This window comes from Corylus avellana, chromosome 8 (genome assembly GCF_965113065.1).
Source record: "Corylus avellana chromosome 8, dhCorAvel1.hap1.2, whole genome shotgun sequence".
NCBI lineage: Eukaryota > Viridiplantae > Streptophyta > Magnoliopsida > Fagales > Betulaceae > Corylus > Corylus avellana.
Genome location: NC_142497.1, coordinates 21,786,198 through 21,811,299, shown reverse-complemented (window position 1 = coordinate 21,811,299; position 25,102 = coordinate 21,786,198). Strand labels below are relative to the sequence as shown.

At 33.9% G+C, this 25,102-nt stretch overlaps 2 protein-coding genes and 1 pseudogene across 6 annotated transcripts; 1 reads left to right on the top strand and 2 right to left on the bottom strand.

Annotated features, from left to right (window-relative positions):
* Nucleotides 1-1,746: 1,746 nt before the first annotated feature.
* Nucleotides 1,747-12,809, bottom strand: LOC132163619 (uncharacterized). 5 transcript variants are annotated; one of them, XM_059573973.2, is made up of 9 exons: nt 12,492-12,809; nt 11,435-11,939; nt 6,437-7,529; nt 5,910-6,185; nt 4,099-5,811; nt 3,449-4,000; nt 2,983-3,114; nt 2,697-2,887; nt 1,747-2,235 (listed from the first exon to the last, which is right to left on the bottom strand). In XM_059573973.2, the coding sequence occupies exons 1-6, from the start codon at nt 12,604-12,606 to the stop codon at nt 3,485-3,487; spliced, it is 4,218 nt and encodes a 1,405-aa protein (XP_059429956.2). In that variant the 5' UTR covers nt 12,607-12,809; the 3' UTR covers nt 1,747-2,235; nt 2,697-2,887; nt 2,983-3,114; nt 3,449-3,484. The 5 variants fall into 5 exon arrangements, with proteins under 5 accessions (XP_059429956.2, XP_059429958.2, XP_059429954.2 ...); XM_059573975.2 differs by having other exon boundaries at nt 2,697-2,883; XM_059573971.2 differs by having other exon boundaries at nt 2,697-2,872.
* A 1,540-nt stretch (nt 12,810-14,349) lies between these two features.
* LOC132163625 (TMV resistance protein N) lies at nt 14,350-24,835 on the bottom strand. The gene is made up of 9 exons (XM_088518957.1): nt 24,510-24,835; nt 21,418-21,922; nt 19,734-20,829; nt 19,191-19,466; nt 18,068-19,091; nt 17,358-17,854; nt 16,688-17,236; nt 15,337-15,791; nt 14,350-15,132 (listed from the first exon to the last, which is right to left on the bottom strand). The coding sequence occupies exons 1-7, from the start codon at nt 24,607-24,609 to the stop codon at nt 16,763-16,765; spliced, it is 3,972 nt and encodes a 1,323-aa protein (XP_088375083.1). The 5' UTR covers nt 24,610-24,835; the 3' UTR covers nt 14,350-15,132; nt 15,337-15,791; nt 16,688-16,762.
* LOC148584278 (uncharacterized) lies at nt 22,286-23,314 on the top strand (annotated as a pseudogene).
* Nucleotides 24,836-25,102: the final 267 nt, after the last annotated feature.

The window sequence follows — 25,102 nt, the reverse complement described above, 5'->3', positions numbered from 1 at the left end:
ATCTATTAGATTTGCGAAGAAAAATAATTGAGAGAATGATGTATAACATATCTCATGGTGAACCGGTGAAGCTGCACTTCTTAATATAAAAAAGAGAAATGCTTGGCTTCATTAAAAAGTCAATCTTTTGGCCATTTTAATCCTATGTTGCATGACACATTTTAAAATTAATAGATTTTAAACAATAAATTAATAGATTTATGAAAAATTGACTATGCCACATAGGATTAAAATGGCCAAAAGATGAACTTTTTAATGAAGCAAAGCATTTCTCTATAAAAAAAAACATTTATCCTCTTAGAATTTATATTTTATTTGCACTTATTTGAAATTGATCAATTTTTAATCGAAGTTTCTAAGCTGAAACTTTACGTCCATTTTCTTGAATATTTTCCACCCATTTGAATCATAGCTCTAGCCTCTATGCTATTGTACGGAAACATATGAAACTTCATAAAATTATAAAGCCTAATTTTATTTAATGCAGTGTTGTATGTGCAAGTCTAGTAGTAAATCATTTTTACTTTAGCGTACTCAAAAAATTTAATTGTCTAATTCAAGCTTAAATTGAGCTGATTTTGTTTTAATACCGGCCGATTTGACTTAAATGGTATTCTCAACAAGCGTTTAAATTATTTATTTATTCATTTATTTTAAATGACATTTAGCGACGATGTTTTACTCTGCTGCTTGATGCGGTTGAAAGTTGAATTTTATGTTGATTAAAATTATTCATTTGCTTTCTTCAATTGTACTTCAAATATGATGTGCATATCTGAGGGTTCACCATAACACTACAGTGTGTCAATGATACATGCCGCTCTGCTCACAAGCCGGATTTAAAGGGTCCAAAATCAAAGTAATTGAAGGTGCAAAAATGTGTCCAGAATATGTCATTTAATTAGGTTTCCATCTTTGTATCAAAAATCTGTATGGTTTCTGTTATAGAGAAGCCACTACTTGAAAAACTTCAGCTATCTGGGGATTGTTAATTTGATTGGCTACTTGATTGGCACTGCCAAGTTTATGCAACTTGGCAGTCAAGCCATCTGGCTTCTACATTGCATTTAGAGGACATAAGCTTTTCACAATCATATGCCATCTCTATACCCTTAAAAGCTAGGGAGAATAGATGATACATGAAGAAAGTAAACAGATCATCTTTATCAATCTGAGAGGATTATATTTCATTATCATTTCTTCACAGTTGTGACCTTGGGCTTAAAAATAATTAGTCATATATAATGAATGAAGGGCAGAAAACAACCTCAATATTCAAGCTTTCAAAAAAGAAAAGAAAAGATCGAAGAATAAAAAATCAAGGGTTCAAGAAAATAAAAACACTTATTATTTAATTTTCTAAATATTTTTTTTTTAAAAAAAATCAATGGATATCCCTACGAAAGCATCAACCCATCTCTTGCAGAGCATTTGTTTCAAAAAAGTGCTTATGTCATAAACACAGAGAGAGAGAGAGAGAGAGAGAGAGAGAGAGAGAGAACATGGAGAAGACTCTTCCTAAAATCATATGCTAGATTGTTGCACCTTCCCATGTAAACATCTGATTGAGGTCCCAAACATTTTAAAACTTTGAATCTCAACCAGTTTGTCGCAATTATTAAGTTCGAAAGAACCTGCAGAATTCTGGTCAATCAAAATTAAGATTCTTTCCAATGATGTGCAGCCATTTGGTCTCAAAACTGGTACACTTGTGTGCAGTGAGATTAATTGGAGAGTAGTACCCTTGTGCAAAGACAAATCCCGTAATCCAGGAAGGCGGCTGATAAGCCTAGGTAGGTTACAAAAAATGTTTCTTGATAAATTCAACACATTGAGTGAAGGTAAACATCCAAATTCAATGGAAAACTCATCTTCAGACAAATTGCACCCACCTAGGACTAGCTGTCTTAGTTTTGTCAAAGAACATAATTCAATAATGGAAGGTAACAAACTTATGATGTTGGAGCTTTTGGGTGAGGATGGCTGTTGCTTACTACCAATTCTACTTTCGTGCAAGCATTTTAAAGCCTTCAAATTCTCCAATTGCTCCGGTAACTTGTCAAGTTCTAAGCAATATTGAAATTCTCCAAGCATCTAGCTTTAGTCTCATGAAAGCATGCCCTAAAATAGATCAAGGGACATCTTGAGATTGTTTTGTCTCCATTTAGGAAGCTCGTAGAAAGCTCTTTTCTTCATTTCAAATTTGTCTCGAAACTCTTCATTGGATAAATATGCCTACAGCAGCCAGAAGAAAATGCAGATCTTTTTAGTTAACAGATATATGGTAGTAATGAAGGGAGAACTGATGTGATCAAACTAAATAATAACCATATGAAATTTCTGTTAAATGCTATGTCAACTAATAATAATAAGCTGAAATTTCATAAGGCTAAGGTTCCTAGCACCAGGGAAGGGGAAAGAGGAAAGTATTGGCAGTGATGAAGTTTGATTATCATGGTAAGGAAAACTAGTTTATCCCAAGGTTTTGAGTTAAATTGGATAACTAAACCAAAAATTTACAGTGGAATGGTCCTAAATCATCCAAATGAATCAAACTTGGACAAGCCAATCCTCAACATTGCATCCTTTAACCATAGTTATGTCACCATTTATTTAAAAAGTAAATTGAATGCAGAAAACTATAATTCAGTGGTTTTTGAATTACTCCATGAACAAATTTAAGAATTCTCCATTACCAGCACCACCAAGAGGAGAAGATCCTGAGAAGAGCTTTCTGACAATTGGAGTTGGTCCAGAAAACAGGTGATTGCTTGGAGACATCAAATTTGAGCCTGAAACACTTGATGCAGGAGACACACGTGTTCCCTGTCCATTGGAACACACTTTTTTCAAACCACCTAATGTAATCTCCCTGCAGTATGCCTTCCTTTGAGATCAATCAAAAAGATCAAAGTTCTAAGCTAACTAATTCCAAATATATAAAATTAAGCTCTAGAAAACTAATTTTCTCAATGAGATTACCGTGCTTATTCAGTTACATATTTGAAGAATTTCTGCAACTGTACCATCTGCTTGAGGCAGAGGCAAGCTTGACTGCTTTCTGTGTGACGGTATGAGTACTTCTGCCCCACCGTTGAAGGTGATATTGCCCTTCTTCATCATTCAAAGGTAAAAATTAACCCAGTTGGTGAAATATAAAATTAACTCAATATTCAAGCTTTCAATAAAAGAAAAAAGAGAAGAAGAATAAAGAAGTTAAGGGCTCCAGAAAATACAACATTTAATTGATCTTTTAAATATAAAAATTTGTAAATCAATTTCCACACAATGCAAGGAAAACAAAATAGAGTCTGATAGGCCATGAGAACATTATCCATTTGATGGGTAATATTTATTAATAAATACACCTTCGATTAGCTTAGAAGAAAAAAAAAATACTCCTTCGATTAAAAAAACAAAGCATCAAAGGATATCTCTACGACTCTACCTTTGAGGGGATTTGTGCTCTCAATTTGCTGATGGGTCAGACCTCATCCTCTGTAGAAATATCAAAATCAGATGTGTAGGAGCGCACGTCATCTTCATCTATAACATTTGGCTCGTCAACTAAGTGAATTCCACACTTCTTCACTTGTATTCCGCACTTGTTCTCTTCAATCTGCTGTGACACTTTGACTTCTATTTCGTCTCCACTTTTCACTATATGGTCTAAACGAGGAAATCTCATCGCCTCTACAAATATATGATCTTCAAAGCTATAAAAAAATTTGGTCCCGTGCGGATTCGGAAAGGAATATCCGGGATGTCTAGTTTTATTACGAAAGTACAAGACGAACCCATTGTTTCGATAGAAGTCTTTGGGTGCTTCCTCGTTCGCTGCATAAACAACCCAAACAACCAACTTGCTCACTTTACCAGCACCCCAAAACGAAGGTACACGAAACGATATTAAAGAACCGATCGTCTGATGGCTAATCCAATTTGGAATCTCACTTCCGGGGAGGCAAATGGAACAAAAGACATCTGCCTTGCACATCATCTATTTCAAAAAAGTGTACGTCATAAAACGCATCATCTATTTCAAAAAAGTTACGTCATAATACGAGAGAGAGAGAGAGAGAGAGAGAGAGAACCAACCTGGAGAACAGTCTCCCTAAAAGCAGGTGATAGATTGTTGCACCTTCCCATGCGAAGATCTGATACACTATTAATATATGTAATTCTATTCCTCAAAAAAGATCCTAAACTCTCATCCGCCAAAGTTAAAACTCTTTCCAATAATGTGCAGCCATTTGCTTTCAAAACCTTCACACCAATGTGGATTGAGATTGATTGAAGATTAGTACAATCATTCAAATGCAACCTATATAATGAAGGAAGGCCGCCAATGCAATCAGGTAGGTTATGAAAATTGTTTCTTGATAAATCCAATTTATGGAGTGAAGATAAGCATCCAAATTCAATGGGAAAATCATCTTCACACAAATTGCGCCCACTGAGATCTAGCTCTCTAATCCATGTCAAAGAACATAATTCAGAAATGAACGGCGACACACTTATGTAGTTGGAGCTTTTGGGTGATATCCATGATGAGGATGCTCCTTTGCATCTAGATAATGAATAAGTTGCAGGATTCCTCAAAGGACTTGAAGAGGACTGTTGTTGCGTAATAGCAGCTCTGTTTCTGTCCAAGATTTTTAATTCCATCCTTTTCGTCAATATCTCCGATATTATGTTATCCTCCTCTAAGCAGTCTGGCAACAAAAGAGTTTCAAGACGTTCTAAGTTAGAAATTTTGCTTGGAAGATTCATAAGATTCTTGCATCCACCTAAATTTAGCAAAACAAGTCTTTTTAGAAGTCCAATAGACTTGTGAACCTCAACTAAGCTTGTACAACCTGCAAGTATCAACATCTCTAGACTTGATGTTTGTAAAAACTCCGGTGATTCGATAAGACATTCACATCCATATAATGATAAAGTTTCAAGAAGTTCTAAGTTAGAAATGTTGCTTGGAAGATTCATAAGCTTCTTGCATCCACTTAAATCTAGGAAAACAAGTCTTTTTAGAAGTCCAATAGACTTGTGAACCTCAACTAAGCTAGTACAACCTGCAAGTATCAACTCCTTTAGACGTGATGTTTGTAAAAACTCCGGTGATTCGATAAGACAATCACATCCAAGTAATGATAAAGTTTCAAGATTCGTCAAAAGGCTAAAGGAGGATGGTAGTTGCTTAATAGTAGTGTTCTCCACTTTTAGCACCGTTAAAGCCGTCATACTCCCCAATTGCTCGGGTAACCTTTCAAGATTTAAGCACTGAGACAAGAGAAGAGTTTTCAGAGATTCTAATTTAGAAATGTTGATCGGAAGATTTCTAAGGTTCTCGCATCTTTGTAAATCTAGCAAATTAAGTCTTTTTAGATATCCAATGGACTCATGAATCTCAACCAAACTAGTACAACCTTCAAGTACTAGGTGCTCTAGTTGTGTGGCAGCTAAGAAGTTTGGTGATTCGGTGAAACGACTACATTCATATAATGATACAGTTTTGAGATTCTTCAAAAGACCAAATGAGGGTAATTTTTCAAGTGCTGAGCAACCAGATAAGTCAAGAGTTTCAAGAGATTCTAAGTTAGAAATGCTTCTTGGAAGGTCCTTGAGGATCGTGCAATTTTTTAAACTCAATGAAACAAGTCTTTTGACATATCCAATGGACTTATGAACCTTAACCAAGCTGGTGCAACCCTCAAGTATTAGTATCTCCAGTTGTGGGACTTGTGAGAAGTCTGGTGATTTGGTTAGATATATGGAATTGCTGAGATTAAGGACCTTCAACTTGTTGAATATCTGTGAAACAAAATAAAGAAGAAAAAAAGTTCTTGTTAGTTATATATTTTACATTAATAGTATTAAAAAAAAAAAAAGCACTGCAAGATTTGTTATACTTTATTCTTCTTCCAAACTTGTTTGACATTACTATTCTGTATGTCAAGAATAACAAGATTCTCTAGATGAAAACTCTGTGGTAGAAATTCCAGAGGGCACTTGTGCCAACAAAGCCATTTTAGCTCTTTAGAGAGATGTTCATAAGATCCTCTGAGATGTACAGAATTGATTTGGAGCAATCTCAAATTCTTCATATTTGTAAATGCTTCAGTTGTCAAATATACATCTTCAAGTACAGGGAGATGTAAGATGAGGCCCTCCACTCTTTTCGATCCCTGTCAAAATAAATAGTTGAATTAGCAACTTACATCTTCATCTTGAGTAAAACTAGAGTAGGCCTATCTATTCTCACCATAAATTAAAAAATAATCTTAAAGTGGTTTAAACATGATTAGAATTGATACATTATTTAAACTATGAAGCAAACTTGGCAACAAGGCAAATCTCTCATGCATACCTACATAACACATATATTATGTATATGTGTGTACACATGTTTATATATGTAAATGTATATGCCTCTTACCATACGGTTGTCTAGTACATTTAAGATATCCTTGTGAAACCACAACCTACTACGTTTTCCCAGATAATTGGGTGATTCTTCGCAAACAATTTCCCTTCCCATATGTCGAACCAGATTATGCATCTTCAACCCATTTCCGCAATCAATTGTTACAAGTGACCTCTGAATAAGAATAGGCATTCCAATCCCTGGAAAGAAATTACAACCATCGAGTATTTTGATGGCATATTCTTTATCCATACCGACAAAGAAACATGCAATATCAAGGAATATGTCCTTGGTAGACCTGTCCAGTGAATCATAACTTATTCTAAGTATTTTTTGAATCTTGCCATGAGGAGTTCTTTGTAATTTTTCCAATTCACTTTTCCATTCATCAATGCTTCTTCCTTTTAGAAAAGAACCCAAAACCACAAGAGCTAATGGAAGTCCTCCTACATATGTCACTGCACTACTTGAAAGCTCCTGGTAATCATCTATTGGAAGGGCTGTCCCAAAGGCATGATAGGAGAAAAGTTGAAGAGACTCCCAATAATTCAATTCTTCAACCTTATATTTTTTATGTACTTCAAGTTGAGTAAGCAAATGTTCATCTCTAGTTGTTACAATGATTCTACTTCCTGGATGAAACCATTGCTTTTCAACTAACGTGTGCAGGTTTTCAAAGTCATCCACATCATCAAGAACAACAAGAACCTTTTTTCCATGAAGTCTTTCCTCAATTATACTGATTCCTCTATCAACATCACCAATTTTCAAATTTGTTTTCAAGATATCATTAAGAAGTTGTTCTTGTAAATGAACTAAGCCATTGGGCTTTTCTGAACTTTCTTTAAGGTTTGAAAGAAAACTACTTCCTTCAAATGCAATACATATTTCATTATAGACAGCTTTTGCTAGGGTTGTTTTACCAATTCCACCCATTCCGTAAATGCCCACAATGCGAACATCACTTGTTCCAAGATTTAATAAGCCTTTCATATCATGAACACAAGACTCTATTCCTATTGGGTGTTTGGCGACATCCAACCGAGCAGGGTTTACTTTACACATAACTTCTTCAACAATCTCTTTGATGAATCTTGATTCATACCTGATGATTCAAATGGAAAATTGTACAACAAAGTAAGCACAAGGAAAGAAAAAGAAGAAAGAAAATTGTGACTCATTAGGTGTACCAAATACATGTTTATCATCCCACATCCCTTGCTCCTTAGAGATGGCCTAAAATTGTGATATGTGTCCTGAAACCATAATTATTAATGACCTAACCAGGAAAGCTAGTCTTGGGATTGTTGTTTTATCTTCCCCTACTTTTACACTAAATGGATACTCTCTATTTCATTTGAAATGGAGCGGATCCAATTACGAGACGGAACAATAGTTTTTGTAGCAACATAAATTCTGTAGGTGAAAAAAACTTGTTGAATCTCAAGGAGTTTGAAATCCTAGAGGTAGCAAAATTCAATATATGAGTATTTTTTTTGTTTGTTTGTCTTTCTTTTTGTTGGTTCCGTTCATCCGTTTCTATTTTTTGTTCTTATTTTCTGTTTTAATTTATATATTATTTTTTGGGAGAAATACAAAAAAAAAAACTCATGAACTAGTCTTATAAAGTTTAATGTGTGCTAAAGTGATATATCAAACTACCAAAGTATGTCAAAAATGCAAATAATTCTAGAAGTCTCTCTTGTGTCCCTCAAAAAATAATACGACTTTAAATCATTATTTGATCAAAATCTAATAGTTATCAATCACAAAGACAATGATAATTTTAAGAGCTACATCATCCTTAGAGGGACACAAGAATGACACAAGAGGGACTCGTAGCATTACTCCAATAATGCCACTTTTTTATTATATTCCTATAATACCCTTATTCTCTTAAAAATTGAAATAATTTTTTAGTTTAATATATTTATATTTTTTTATTAACAGTGACTCGTATCACCATTTTATTGGCGTTGACATGATATCTAACAAAAAATCGTCAAATGTTTCAATGGAATTTGACTCTAGGAACAAAATTTTTATTTATCTCAAAAAACTTCTTCTTTTTTTTTTTTTTTTTTTTTGTTTAAAAAATAATTTATTTTAGTTTTTAAGAGAATAAAAGTATTATAGGAATATAATAAAATAAATAAAAAATCCTTTTTGGCACACCTTGGTAGTTTGATGTATCACTTTAGCACACTTTAAACTTCATAAGGCTTTTTTAAAAACTACAGTTAGTTGATGGGCTTTTTCATATTTTTCCCTTATTATTTATTTTTGTTTTAAAAATAGTTTCTTTTACGTTATAAATGCAAATGATGGTTGAAAGAAAAAAAAAAATCTCTTTTGACATGCCTTCTTTCTATACCTATGAATTTAATTGAAATTGGCGAGAAAGTATACAAAAAAGTCTCTTTTTCTATTTTATGAGTATTTTTATTTGACATTTGTTTGTCTTTATTTTCTAGGGTTCTGTTCGTCTGTTTATATTTTTCACCCCTATTTTCAGTTCTAATGTATATATTATTTTTTTTATTTATGCTCTAAAAGTAGTTTCTTTTACATTATATATGAAAATTATGGTCAAAAGACTTCCTATACTTATGAATTTCATTGGAACCAGTAAAAAGTATATAAAAATAAGATATATAGTTTTTTCTATTATATTAATATTTTTCCTTTTTTGTTTATTTGTCGTTATTTTCTTTGGTTCTATTCTTTTGATTTCCTTTTTTTGTCCTTATATTATGTTCCAATTTACATGTTATTTTCTTATTCAAATTGTTTATTTTTTCCTTTTGTAAATTTTACACTGAATTTAGGGAAATGATGGTGATAGAGTGTTTCCTATTGTTGTTTTTGGTATGAGGTATTACAATTTTTTATTGACGTTGTTGTTCATTAAGTTTTTTTTTTTTTTTTTTTTGTAAGCACATTTTTTATATCTTTCGATTGACCCACAAAGTAAAAATTCACAAAAAAAAAAAAAAAAAAAAGTTAAGGGAGCTTTTTGTTTTCATGCGTTGACTCAGGAATTTATTATACATTTACCCATTATATTATATTCAGAGAGTTTTTATTAAACTCAAACTTTTGGGTAATTAAATATCTAGATAACTACTAAAGGTGAAAGATTATTTTATTTCACCAAATGTTGTCTCCCTTGATGGAAGGAAGCAATATTTGATTATGGATAAGGGTCTTGGTCTATCTATAAATAAGCATGAGATTCTCCATTAGTCACAACATGAACGTGAGAAACAGATATGCAAAAAACTCTTATCTATCACTCTCCAATATATTGTGAGGGTTGGTTCTTGAATTGCAAATTGAGGGTTCTAAGATTACATATTCAACAAACATTAAAGTCTGGATTATTCAATTCAAGTACTTAAGCAACAATGGCCGAGGTTAGTATTTATATTTTTATGTTTATATGATAATTTTTTTCCCAAATTCTTACAATATCTTTTCTATTATATCATTATTTTTCATTTTTTGTTTGTTTGTCTTTATTTTATGTGATTATGTTCTTCCGTTTACGTTTTTTGTCCTTATTTTCTGTTCTATTTTATATATAATTTGTTATCCAAGTTGCTTAGTTTTCCTTTTGTAAATTTTACATTGAATTCATGAAAATGATGGTGAGAGAGTGTTTCCTATTCCGTTTCCTTTTTTTTTTTTTTCTAATTTATATGTTACTTTTTATTTATGTTCTCAAAGTGGTTTCTTGTGGTTTCTTTTATGTAATATATATATATATATCTTGGAAAATTTGTTGATGATGAGAAAGTTTGACATTTGAAAGGTAAAGGTTTACCGATAGAAGTCTGTGTTGAATGATATTATGTCCTTTTGATCATTATGAATATTTGCAAGACTTATTTTGGTACTTATAAGATTGTTAAAATTGGGTTTTTATATTGAGTATTGTTAAAAGGTTGTCTTGAATGGTTATATAGCTAAAATGTATGGCTTCAAAGTATCAGAATGTTAGTGATATAAGCATTTTGGTTATTTTCTAAAACTTCATGCCAATCTTTTCCACTTACGTCTTTGTTTTTTGGTGCATCAATATTTCTCATAGTTTAGTTTCCTCTTTTTTTTTTTTAGAAAAATAAAACTACCAACTTTCTTTGGTTTACAAAATGATTAAGCAAACTCGAATCACATAGTTGATGAGGAGAATGTTGAAATGCTGAAAGAAAGGTTTACCACATTAATATTCTAGAGAAAAAAAGTATTTTGCAGTACTAGAGGGGAAGTTGTATTATTAATTTTTTTATTTTTTTTAAAAAATAAGGTTTATTATTGTTGGGATATGATGGATTGTGGTTGGTTCGGTTTTTGAGACTTTGTTCATTTTTTGTTATTGAGTAATCTAGATTTTCATTTTCATAATTTTTTTCCCTTATAGTTTCTTTCATTTTAAACTACATTTACGAAAACTTAACACGTTCAAATTTATAAGGATTAAACTTTATGAATTTCTAAATTTATTTGATATGTCGGTTACTGATAATCTTTTAAAGAATTTTCAAGTAAATTATAATGAAAAAAAAAAAAAAAAAACCATGCATAGAGTGGATTAGAGGCTAGTTTGAGAAATTTTATCAAATTTATTGACAATTCTCCTATTGACATGCCATGAAACAATTTTTGTGTTTCTTCTAGTAGAAAAGCCATTAAAAGTTTTGCTCAAAGTATGGTTATAATACCATCCCTCTTTTAAGTGTCCGATGTTTTATCTAAAAAGCAATCCTAGACTTGATAATTCTAGGAAAATAAAAAATAAAAAAGCAGTCTCTAGATGGCATTATCTTGATATACAAATAGTGTGGACACGAAACAGAAAATCATCAATTGATTATGCTCAAACACTAATTTTCTTCAATCCATTTAGTTTAATGTCAATTTTTATCAATTTTTGTCTAAAATTTAAAAGAGAAGGACAATAAAATAAAATAAATGCATGAAAATGTAGAAGAGTCTATAGCATAGTACCCATTTGCAACACTTTCAAGGTCCCAGCCGGAACAATTCGCAGCTTCAGTAAGAGCTTCTCTCCACTTCCACACCCTCTCCTTATCAGAATGAAACCATTCTTCATGCCTAACAAAGGCTTCTGCAAAAGTTCCTATCTGTTTTCGAACATCCGAGGGGTCCACATGATAAAATATCGGAAGAAGAGTGTGGCCTATTGTATTCTTACAGTGCACGATCTCAACAAGTTCATCAAGGCACCACCTGGAAGTAGCATAGCCTTTGGAGAAAATTACAATGGAAATTCTCGATCCACGAATCGCATTGAGTAGTTCAGTAGAGATGGTCTTCCCTCTTCCAAGCTCCTCATCATCTCGGAAGGTACGAATTCTGACTCCATCCAAGGCGGAGTAGAGGTGATCGGTGAAGTTCTTGCGAGTGTCTTCACCTCTGAAACTCAAGAACACGTCATAATTCCAATGAGGTCTGGAAAAGGAGGTACTTGTTGTGGTTGAGTTTGATTGGACTGCAAAAGGAGACAAATTCTGTGAGAAACAGGTGGGATGGAGCCTGTATAATGGGTGCAATCAAGATTTTCCTTTTTTTTTTTGTTCCTAAATTGAATAATGAGAAAGATTTGTTAAACATAATTCTAAATGCATATTCTTTTCATCAGTACTCATTCATTTTGTTAATTTTTCAAAATATCTTTCACTTCCACAATGGCCGAGAACCCAAGCTAGCAATAGGAAATGCAAGTGAAACGAAATTTTTTTATCAGTCTCTAAAATGAGTCTGTCTGTTTCTCCCTCTCACTGAGAATTTGAGTATATAGAAGACTCCAGTGTATATTTGGCTTTCACTGGAGTGCTTTGCTAAATTTTGTGGGAGCATCTACATCTTTCACTGGAAAAATCAACAGATAGCTTACCGTCATGGGCGATTGCGTCATCACAGCGCTATGCCATATAAATTACTCAATCAAATTGCCATTATACTCGTTCACACGCGAACACACAAATACAAATGCATACACCTAACCATTTCTATTTGATCTGTGAGTGCTGTGAAACAGTACCTTCTTTGTTTGAGCCTTCGACGCGGAGAATCTTGCGAGCCTGGTTTTGGTCTTCAGATTCTGGCTCCCGCTTCCGCTTCAAGCATCGTCGTAACACACTGATGATTTGGTCCATGGGTGGTAGAGTGGTAGATAGAGAGGGATGGTGGGGTTAGTTTGGGAAAGAAATCGTGGTTTGAGGGCAATGCTAGGGGAGAAGTGAGAAGCGTGGGGAGGTTAACGAAAATGGGTATTAACGCTCAGTTTCTGGGTTTGATGGCCGAGACTTGGGTTTGGATTTCTGGGTAACCAAAAAACAGAGATTTTGGGTTGAGAACGAGAGAGAGAGAGAAAGGAAGGAAGATGGAGATGACTAAAGCAGCAAGGAGTGTTTATTACACATTGACCACGCAGTTATATCCGATTGGCTTTGGCTCTCGCTTCTCGGTGGTGATGATTGATTGCGTGGCAGCAACATTCGCCGTCAGTTACGTAGTTTAAGTGACAGCGAAACACGCTACAATTGCTCTCACGCACTTTCGGCTTTCCTTACACCTTCAAAAACGCTACAATTGCACAGATCTTTTCACCGAAAGCTATTTTTGACAAAAGCCGCCTCTGCGAAATTTCTCCGAGCTTTCTCCTTGACTGGGTGTGGATGAGTCAACGGCTGGGTCAGTGGTGAACTGGTGATTGTGAGGAGGCTGCTCTGCCATTCTGTAATGCGTTTTTTTAATATAAGAAAATACATTTATCCTCTTAGAATTTACATGTCATTTGCAGTTATTTGAAATTTATCAATTTTTCATTCGAGTTTTCTAAACTGAAATATTACGTCCATTTTCTTAAATATTTTCCACTCATTTGATTCATAGCTCTAGCCTCTATGGTCTTTGTACGGAAACATATGAAACTTCATAAAATTATAAAGCCGAACTTTATTTAATGTGGTGTTGTATGCGCAAGTCTAGTAGTAATTCATCTTTACTTTACCATACTCAAAAAAATTTAATTGTCTAATTCGTGCTTAAATTGAGATGAGTTTGTTTCACTACCGGCCGATTTGACTTAAATGGCATTCTCAATAAGCGTTTAAATTATTCTTTTATTTATTTATTTTAAATGACGTCTAACGACAGCGTTTTACATTGCGACTTGATGCAGTTGAAAGTTGAATTTTAAGTTGATTAAAATGTATTCATTTGCTTTCTTCAATGTACTTTAGATATGATGCGCATATCTATATCTAAGGGTTCACCATAACATTACAGTGTGTCAATGATATATACTGCTCTGTTCACAAGCCGGATTTAAAGGGTCCAAAATCAATGTGATTGAAGGTGCAAAAATGTGTTGAATATGTCATTGAATTAGGTTTCCATCTTTGTATCAAAAATCTGTATGGTTTCTGTCACAGAGAAGCCATTAGTTGAAAAACTTCAGCTATGTGGGGCTTGTTTATATATTTTCATTTTCATTCAATTCTTCTATTTGATTGGCACTGCCAAGTTTATGCAACTTGGTAGTCAAGCCATCTGGCTTCTACATTGCTCTTACAGGACATAAGCTTTTCACAATCATATGCCATCTCTATACCCTTAAAAGCTGGGGAGAATAGATGACACTAGAAAAAAGTAAAACAGATCATCTTTATCAATTTGAGAGGATTATATTTCATTATCATTTCTTCACAGTTGTGCCACTGGGCTTAAAAATAATTAGTCATATAATATGAATGAAGGGCAGAAAACAGCCTCAATATTCAAGCTTTCAAAAAAAAAAAAAGAAATGAAAAGAAAACAAGAATAAAAACACTTATTTGATTTTCTAAATATTTAAAAAAGAAAGAAAAAATCAAAGGATATATATACCTACGAAAGCATCAACCAATATCTTGCACAGCATCTGTTTCAAAAAAGTGCTTATGTCATAAACACAGAAAGAGAGGGAGAGAGAGAACATGGAGAAGACTTTTCCTAAAATCATATGCTAGATTGTTGCACCTTCCCATGTAAACATCTGATTGAGGTCCCAAACTTTTCGAACTTTGAATCTCAACCAGTTTCTTGCAATAATTAAGTTCAAAAGAACTTGCAAAACTCTGGTCAGTCAAAATTAAGATTCTTTCCAATGATGGTGCAGCCATTTGCTCTCAAAACTGGTACACTTGTGTGCAGTGAGATGGATTGAAGAGTAGTACACTCGTGCAAAGACAAATCCCGTAATCCAGGAAGGCGGCTGATAAGCCTAGGTAGGTTACAAAAATTGTTTCTTGATAAATCCAACACATTGAGTGAAGGTAAACATCCAAATTCAATGGGAAGCTCATCTTCAGACAAATTGCACCCACCTAGGACTAGCTGTCTCAGTTTTGTCAAAGAAAATAATTCAATAATGGAAGGTAACAAACTTAGGATGTTGGAGCTTTTGGGTGAGGATGGTTGTTGCTTACTACCAATTCTGCTTGCGTGCAAGCATTTTAAAGCCTTCAAATTCTCCAATTGCTCCAGTAACTTGTCGAGTTCTAAGCAGTCTTGAAATTCTCCAATCATCTAGCTTTAGTCTCAAGAAAGCATGCCCTCAAATAGATCAAACGACATCTTGAGAAAGCTCCTTTCTTCATTTCAAATTTGTCTCGAAACTCTTCATTGGATAAATATGCCTACAGCAGCCACCAGAAAATGGAGATCTTTTTAGTTAACATATATGTAGGGTAGTAATGAAGGGAGAACTGATGTGATCAAACTAAATAATAACAATATGAAATTTCTGTTGAATGCTATGTCAACTAATAATTGAGTGCATAAAACTATAATTCACTGGTTTCTGTATTACTCCATGAACAAATTTAAGAATTCTCCATTACCAGCATCACCAAGAGGAGAAGATCCTGAAAAGAGCTTTCTGACAATTAATTGGAGTTGGTCCAGAAAACAGGTGATTGCTTGGAGACATCAAATTTGAGCCTGAAACACTTGATGCAGGAGACACACTTGTTTCCTGCCCATTGGAACACACGGACTTTCTTTTCAAACCACCTAGTGTAGTCTCCCTGCAGTATGCCTTCCTTCGAGATCAATCAAAAAGATCAAAGTTCTAAGTTAACTAATTCCAAAAATATAAAATTAAGCTCTAGAAAACTAATTTTCTAAATGAGATTACCGTGCTTATTCAGTTACATATTCGAAGAATTCCTGCAAGTGTACCATCTGCTTGAGGCAGAGGCAAGCTTGACTGTTTTCTGGGTGACAGTAAGAGTGCTTCTGCCCCACCGTTGAAGATGATATTGCCCTTCTTCATCATTCAAAGGGAAAAATTAACCTGGTTGGTGAAATAGAGAAAGCAAAATTAAAGCCAATTAAACAAGTAAAAAAATAACTAATGCAAAAAGATGGAAGCAAAATTATGTCATCTCTAACCGTTTAAAGAAGGAGATTAATGCTCTAAGGTGCGTGTCTGTCTTTTTTATTATTATTATTATTTATTTATTTTATTTATTTACATACAGCTCCTAACCTGGAAACCAAGCAGGAAAAAAGTCCGACATAGTCAAGTAGCTGTAGCACCATTTGGAAAGAATAAGTTGCATTAAATTTCTTCGGCCCAAAAAGAGTCATGAAAGGAAAAAAAAAAATGCAAATTATTATATCCCTTCATCGTTCTGACAATTGAAGATTAAGTTTGATACTCATGAGTATCACGAAACTTAGTGTGTTTTGCTATCATATGAGTTTCTAAAACATATCAGGGATATTTTACATGTATGAATCTGATTAAATGAAACTTGAAATATATATATATATATATATATATATATATATAAAAGTGATGCTACTCTTTACACTCATTTCACATCTCATGACCTATTGTGTTTTAAGTGACTTCTCATATCAGCCACTTAAAACACATTTCGTCGATCAGTAGTACACACATATAAAGGCATAAAATAATCTGAATATTCAAGCTTTCAATAAAAGAAAAAGAGACGAAGAATAAAAAATCAAGGGCTCTAGAAAATACAACATTTAATTAATTTTTTAAATATAAAATTTTGTAAATCAATTTTCACACAATGCAAGGAAAACAAAATAGAGTTTGATAGGCCATGAGAACATTATCCGTTTGATGGGTAACGTGAACATTATTTATTAATAAACTTAGGGAAAAAAAATACTCCTTCGATTAAACAAAAAAAAAGCATCAAAGGATATCTCTACCTTTGAGGGGATTTGTGCTCTCGAATTGCTGATGGGTCAGACCTCATCATCCATAGAAATATCAAAATCAGATGTTTAGGCTTCATCTATAACATTTGGCTCGTCAACTAAGTGAATTCCACACTTCTTCACTTGTATTCCGCACTTGTTCTCTTCCCTCAGCGGTGACATACAGCTTACCTTGACTTTTATTTCGTCTCCACTTTTCACTTTTTCTAAATTTCCAGGAAATTCTATCACCTGTACAACTATTTGATCTTCAAAGCTATCAAAAAATTTGGCAGTTCGAATCCAAGAATAGTAACATTTGGGTCCACTAGTTTTATTACGAAACTCCCAGCTGAACCCATCCTTTCTATCGAAGTATCTGGGTGCTTCCTTGTTCGTTGCATAAACAACCCAAACAAGCAACTTGCAGATTTTACCAGGACCCCAATACGAAGGTACACGAAAGGATATTGAAGAACCGATTGTCTGTTGGTGAATCCAATTTGGAATCTCACTTCCAGGGAGGCAAGTGGAACAAAAGGCATCTGCCTTGCAAATCATCTATTTCAAAAAAGTGTACGTCATAAAACAGGGAGGCAAATGGAACAAAAGGCATCTGCCTTGCAAATCATCTATTTCAAAAAAGTGTACGTCATAAAACACAGAGAGAGAGAGAACCAACCTGGAGAACACTCTCCCTAAAAGCAGGTGACAGATTGTTGCACCTTCCCATGAGAAGATATCCATATCTAGTACTCTTCAAACATGGAACCGGTTTGTGGAAAATATTAAGGGAAAAAGATCCTAAACTCTCGTTCCCCAAAGTTAAGACTCTTTCCAATAATGTGCAGCCATTTGCACTCAACTTCTTCACACCTATGTGGACTGAGATTGATTGAAGATTAGTACACTCATTCAAATACAACCTATATAATGAAGGAAAGCAGCTGATGCAATTAGGTAGGTTACGAAAATTGTTTCTTGATAAATCCAATTTATGGAGGGAAGATAAGCATCCAAATTCAATGGGAAAATCATCTTCAGACAAATTGCGCCCACTGAGATCTAGCTCTTTAATCCATGTCATAGAACATAATTCAGAAATGAACGGTAACACACTTATGCAGTTGGAGCTTTTGGGTGATATCCATGATGAGGATGCTCCTCTGCATCTAGATACTGAACAAGGTTTGGGATTCATCCTAGGACTTGAAGAGGATTGCATAATAACAGCAACTCTGTTTTGGTACAAGATTTTTAATTCTATCATTTCCGTCGACGGAAAACCCTTGAAAACCACAACCTCCTTGAAGCAGTCTGGCAACAAAAGAGTTTCAAGACGTTCCAAGTTAGAAATGTTGCTTGGAAGATTCAGAAGCTTCTTGCATCCACCTAAATCTAGGAAAACAAGTCTTTTTAGATGTCCAATAGACTTGTGAACCTCAACTAAGCTTGTACAACCTGCAAGTATCAACATCTTTAGACGTGATGTTTGTAAAAACTCCGGTGATTCGATAAGACATTCACATCCACATAATGATAAAGTTTCAAGATGTTCTAAGTTAGAAATGTTCCTTGGAAGATTCTTAAGCTTCTTGCATCCATCTAAATCTAGGAAAACAAGTCTTTTTAGATGTCCAATAGACTTGTGAACCTCAACTAAGCTTGTACAACCTGCAAGTATCAACATCTTTAGACGTGATGTGTGTAAAAACTCCGGTGATTCGATAAGACATTCACATCCAAGTAATGATAAAGTTTCAAGATTCGTCAAAAGGCTAAAGGAGGATGGTAGTTGCTTAATAGTAGTGTTCTCCACTTTCAGCACCGTTAAAGCCATCATACTCCCCAATTGCTCGGGTAACCTTTCAAGATTGAAGCACTGAGACAAGAGAAGAGTTTTCAGAGATTCTAATTTAGAAATGTTGATCGGAAGATTTCTAAGGTTCTTGCATCTTTGTAAATCCAGCAAATTAAGTCTTTTTAGATATCCAATGGACTCATGAATCTCAACCAAACTAGTACAACCTTCAAGTACTAGGCGCTCTAGTTGTGCGGCAGGTAAGAAGTTTGGTGATTCGGTGAGACGACTACATTCATATAATGATACAGTTTTGAGATTCTTCAAAAGACCAAATGAGGAGGGTAATTTTTCAAGTGCTGAGCAGCCAGATAAGTCAAGAGTTTCAAGAGATTCTAAGTTAGAAATGCTTCTTGGAAGGTCCTTGAGGATCTTGCAATTTTTTAAACTCAATGAAACAAGTCTTTTGAGATATCCAATGGACTCATGAACCTTAACCAAGCATGTGCAACCCTCAAGTATTAGTATCTCCAGTTGTGGGACTTGTGAAAAGTCTGGTAATTCAGTTAGATATATGGAATTGCTGAGATTAAGGACTTTCAACTTGTTGAATATCTGTGAAACAAAATAAAGAAGAACGAAAAGGTCTTGTTAGTTATATATTTAACATTAATAGTAAAAAAAAAAAAAAAGGCAGGGCAAGATTTGTTATACTTTCTTCTTCTTCCAAACTTGTTTGACATTACTATTCTGCATGTCAAGAATAACAAGATTTTCCAGATGAAAACTTGGTGGTAGAAATTCCAAGGGACACTTATTCCAACAAAGCCATTTTAGCTCTTTAGAGAGATGTTCATAAGATCCTGTTAGGTGTACAAAATTGATTTGGAGCAATCTCAAATTCTTCATATTTGTAAATACTTTAGTTTTCAAATGTACATCTTCAGGTTTAGGGAGATTTAAGATGAGACCCTCGACAGTTTCCGATCCCTGTCAAAATAGATGGTTGGATTAGCAATGCAGATTCTCATCTTGTGTAAAGCTAGAATAAATTTAAACTAGAGTAGGCCTATATATTCTCACCATAAATTAAAAAATAATCTTGAAGTGATTTAAACATGATTAGAATTGATACATTATTTAAACTGTGATGCAAGCTTGGCAACAAGGCAAATCTCTCATGCATACCTACATAACATGTATATTATGTATATGTGCATGCACGTGTTTATATATATAAATGTATATGCCTCTTACCGCACAATTGTCTAGTACATTTAAGACATCCTTGTGAAACCACAACCTACTGCGTTTTCCTGGATATTTGGGTGATTCTTCACAAACAATTTCTCTTCCCATGTCTCGAATAAGATTATGCATCTTCAACTTCTTTTGGTCATCAATTGTCACCAGTGACCTCTGAATGAGAATAAGAATACCAATCCCTGGAGAGAAATTAAACCCATCAAGTATTTTGATGGCATATTCTTTGTCCATACCGACAAAGAAACATGCAATATCAAGGAATATGTCCTTGGTAGAACTATCCAGTGAATCATAACTTATTCTAAGTATTTTTTGAATCTTGTCATGAGGAGTTCTTCGTAATTTTTCCAATTCACTTTTCCATTCATCAATGCTTCTTCCTTTGAGAAAAGAACCCAAAACCACAAGAGCTAATGGAAGTCCTCTTGCGTACTTCACTGCACTAATCGAAAGCTCCAGGTAATCATTTCTTGGATGTGCCATCCCAAAGGCATGATAGGAGAAAAGTCGAAGAGACTCCCAATTATTCAATTCCTCAACCTTATATTTTTTATTTACTTCAAGTTGAGTAAGCAATTGCTCATCCCTCGTTGTTACAATGATTCTACTTCCTGAACCAAACCATTCCTTTTCGACTAACGTGTGTAGTTTTTCAAAATCATCCACATCATCAAGAATAACAAGAACCTTTTTTCCTTGAATTCTTTCCTTAATTATATTGATTCCTCTATCAACATTAATACCAATCTTCAAATTCATTTTCAAGATATCATTAAGAAGTTGTTCTTGTAAATGAACTAAGCCATTGGGCTTTTCTGAACTTTCTTTAAGGTTTGAAAGAAAACTACTTCCTTCAAATGCAACACATATTTCATTATAGATAGCTTTTACTAGGGTTGTTTTGCCTATTCCACCCATTCCATAAATGCCCACAATGCAAACGTCACTTGTTCCAAGATTTAATAAATCTTTAATATGATGAACACGAGACTCTATTCCTATTGGGTGTTTGGCGACATCCATGCGAGCTGGGTTCACTTTACACAAAACTTCTTCAACGATTTCTTTGATGAATCTTGATTCATACCTGATTATTATGATTCAAATAGAAAATAAAACAGTAAAGTAAGTACAAGTAAAGAAAAAGAAGAAAGAAAATTATGACTCATGAGTATCAAATAGATGTTATTATCCGAGTCATTTGAGAACAATAAGTCATGAAAACAATTAAAAATTAGGTTTTATCAAATTTATTGATAATTATTATTTAAATTTTTTTCTAGATAATTTCTTCTCTTGTTCTCGTGCCATAAAACATTTTTTTTTTTTTTTTTTTTCGCTAGTAGAAAAAGCCATTGATTGTTTCACACAAAGTATGGTTACAATATCATTCCTCTCAAGTGTACGTTATTTTATCTAAAACGAAATCCTAGACTTGATAGCTCTAGAAGAAAGGTTTGTCACTAGATGGCATGACCTTGAGATATTGATAGAGTAGGCACGAATCATAAAATCATCAACTGATTCAACTTAAACATTAATTTTCTTCAATCCTTTTAGCTTAATGTCACATGTTATCAAATTTTGTCTAAAATTTAAATAGAAAAAAAGAGGAGGACAGTAAAATAAAATAAAATAAATGCATGAAAAAGTAAAGGAGTCCATAGCATAATACCCATTTGCAACGCTTTCGAGATCCCAACCGGAACAATTCGCAGCTTCATTAAGAGCTTTCCTCCACCTTTGTATCCTCTCCATATCACTTTGATACCGCTTTTCATGCCTAGAAAAGGCTTCTGCAAAAGTTCCTGTCTGTTTTCGAACATCCGAGGGATCCACATGATAAAATATTGGAAGAAGAGTGTGGCCTATAGTATTCTTACAATGCACGATCTCAACAAGTTCATCAAGGCACCACCTGGAAGAAGCATAGCCTTTGGAGAAAACTACAATGGAAATTCTTGATTCACGAATCGCATTGAGTAGTTCAGTAGAGATGGTCTTCCCTCTTCCAAGCTCCTCATCATCTCGGAAGGTACGAATTCCGACTCCATCCAAGGCGGAATAGAGGTGATCGGTGAAGTTCTTGCGAGTGTCTTCACCTCTAAAACTCAGGAAGACATCATAATTCCAATGAGGTCTAGAAAAGGAGGTACTTGTTGTGGTTGAGTTTGATTGGACTGCAAAAGGAGACAAATTCTGTGAGAAATTGGAAGGGTAGAGCCTGTATAATGAGTGGAATCAAGATTTTCCTGTTCTTTTTCTTTTTTTCTAAATTGAAAAATGAGACAGATTTGGGAAAAAATCTTCATACCCTCTCAAACTATCACTCAATTGACAATGTCATTTCCAAACTTTCAATTGGGACAATGTCTCTCTCTCCCCCCCCCAAAAAAAAACTATCAAGAAATTGTCAATATACCCCAATGATGAAAATACCCTTAATAAAATAAAATAAAATAATCTAAACAAAAAAATCCCTAAGGCCACTTTGCTCGCCATCATCGAGTGAGTGGCGGGGGCCTCTTCACGGGTTCTCCATTATGCACAACATGGCAGCATTGGGGTTGAAGGTTTGGCAGGAGGGAGATTAGTAGGAGCTTGTTTTGTTCAGCCGTATTTGCAAGAAAAGGAAGTGTTGGTACAGGTGTGGAGGACAGGTGGGTGACCGACCACCTCTTAGATGCCCACATAAGAATGCTATCCCCAGATTGCTTGAGGAGTCCAGCATTTGTTACAATCTGTACAGTTAATGGCTTGGACAATTGGCAGCAAAATTTTCAGTGCAAAAATCACAACTTGGACCCCATAAGCCACATTCATCTTAGACTTGATCTGCAAATGACGCGATTCGAGGAGTTGGGTCTTCCATTGGAGGCCCCATATAGCGGGGGCAGAATTTGGTAGGTTCACCACTGGCAAATTAAAGGAGAGCCCCTTCTTGGACAAGATAAAAGGTTGTCATTGGCTAAGCATTCCCGGTAGATTCCCTATAACCCATTCTCTTCTCTACATATAAGAAAAATGTCCAAAAAATAACAAAAAACCACCCACAGCAAATACCCTATCAGTTTCCTAAGTTTTGAGAGTTCTACAGTTCTACCCAATATGTAAGGAACTAAAAGAGCTTCCCTATTGCTTCCTTACGCATTATTTTAATACAAATTATTTTTCACTCCTCTCTCATCTCTCATCTCTTTACTTTCCATTGAGGATTGTTTTGAAATTTTGTAAAAAAATTAAGGGTAAGTAGGAACTTATATTTTATAAAGAAAGAATATTTAATTGATGAAGAAAAAGATAAAGGTAGTTATTGTGAAGCGTATTTGAATAGAGAAGTAAAAAGTAGTTTTATTCCCTAAATTTAGAGAAGATCAAAGAGAAACCGCTGAGAATGCTAATGAGAGAAAATGGATGAACTCACAAGATGATTATGAGAGACATGACAGAATTGACTATCGGGAGTAGACGACTGTAGAATGGAAAGAACTCTTTCTTCAAAATTTGAGTCAGAAATAATCGGTTTGGAGAATGAAGGGATGGTCACAGTTCCCTTCGCTGCGGCCAGCTAGCTGGTAATGAAGGGAGAGTTTGTCAACATTTGCGGGTGGCCACCCCCTAAGCTTCTTCGTTTTTACGTTTTTTTTCTTTTTCTTTTTCTTTTCTTTTTTCATAAAAAAAAAATGTTTTTTAGTTTTTAGTTTTTTTAGGTTTATTTTCTGTTTATTTTTTGTCTTTCTTTCCTTCTTTTTTATTTTTTTTATTTTTTTTTAAATTTTATATATATATATAGGGATATTTTTATATTATTGAAAAAATAAAAATATAGGGTTATTTTTATCTTTTTACTAACTTTGAGTAACATTGACAATTTTTTAATAGTTTAGGGAGGACATTGTTTCAATTGATAGTTTGAATGTAGCATTGTCAATTGGATGATATTTGAAGAGATATGTGAACTTTTTCTAAACATTTATTAAACATAATTCTAAATGCAAATTGATTTTTGGAAAAACTTTACTTAAGCTTATAAACTTTCATGTTTTAGCAATCAGTCTTAAAGTTTAAAAATTCTTAATTTGATGCATCTAACTTTAAAAAATTTATAATGTTACCCATTGGTGAGGATTTTCAAATAAATCCTAATGGAGGACACCAAAATATCCACACCAAAAAAAAAAAAAAAAAAGTACATAGAAAAAAAAGAAAGCATTTGCTACCCAAGACGTGGGTTCCATTTTTTAGAATTTTTAATAATTTAAAAAATAAATAATTTTTAAATGCAAGGGTAACGCCAAATCCTAATTGGATGGGTGACATTGCAAACATTTAAAGTTTGATACACTTAATTGAGAGGAAGTGATACATATTACTTTTATAGACTAGGTTAAAAAAAATTTCTCTAATCTTGTTTGGAGGAAAACTCAACCCAATAAAAAATAGATACATTAAAATGAAGGTTTTTAAAATTTAGAGAGATAATTTCAAAAGCGGCAACAATTTAGTAGGTTAAGTGAAGTTCTTCTCCATTTTTTACTTAAAAAAAAAAAAAAAAAAAAAAAAAAAAAAAGAGAAAACTTACAAAATTGGTCATTTAATAAGATCTCATTTCTTTCTCAGTTTTAAAATTTGTGAAACTCTTTTCCTAAATATCAAGAGTAAAAATATGAAAGTTGTGTTTTCCGGGCTAATCCAGGCATAACACACAAAAAATATGCATACACCTAACCATTTCTATTTGATCTATGAGTGCTGCGAAAACAGTACCGTCTTTGTTTGAGCCTATCTTGCGAGCCTGGTTTTGGTCTTCGGATTCCGGCTCCCGCTTCCGCTTCAAGCTTGGTCTTGCACTGAAGAACTGGCCCATGTGTTTTAAGAGTGGTATAGATTGAGAGGGATGGCTGGGTAGTTTGGAAAAGAAATCGTGGTTTGGGGGGTAATGTGGGGATGTCAACGAAAATGGATTTAACACTCAGTTTCGAGTTGGATTACGATTTCTGGGTAACGAAAAACAGAGATTTTGGGTTGAGAGGAGGGAAAGTTAGTGAGAGAGAAGGAGAGAAATGATCCAAGGGAGATGACTAAAGCAGCAAGGAGTGTCATATCTATTGAAATATGTTAAAATCTAATAGTATCTCTATATTTTATTCATAAAAGTCTACAAGATGTTACATCATTTTCTTTTTGTTTTGTGTTTCTTCTTAAAAAATAATATGTGGTATCTTGTCATACAGACTTTAATGGATTACCAGTCTATATGACAAGATGTTACATCATTTTTTTTTAAGAAAAAAGACAAAATAAATAGAAGATAATATGACATTTTGTCATATAGACTTTTATGGACAAAATATGAAATT

Bases quoted from the DNA above. Each gene is read 5' to 3' on its own strand.
- LOC132163619 (XM_059573970.2), bottom strand. From the start codon at position 12,606: ATGGACCAAATCATCAGTGTGTTACGACGATGCTTGAAGCGGAAGCGG. The intron at 11,940-12,491 runs GTACTGTTTCAC...CTCCTTTTGCAG, and splicing joins CGAAGGCTCAAACAAAGAAG to TCCAATCAAACTCAACCACA. The intron at 4,001-4,098 runs GTTGGTTCTCTC...TTTTTGAAATAG, and splicing joins TTAGGGAGACTGTTCTCCAG to ATGATGTGCAAGGCAGATGT.
- LOC132163625 (XM_088518957.1), bottom strand. From the start codon at position 24,609: ATGGGCCAGTTCTTCAGTGCAAGACCAAGCTTGAAGCGGAAGCGGGAG. The intron at 19,467-19,733 runs GTAAGAGGCATA...CTATTTTGACAG, and splicing joins ATGTACTAGACAATTGTGCG to GGATCGGAAACTGTCGAGGG. The intron at 17,237-17,357 runs GTTGGTTCTCTC...TTTTTGAAATAG, and splicing joins TTAGGGAGAGTGTTCTCCAG to ATGATTTGCAAGGCAGATGC.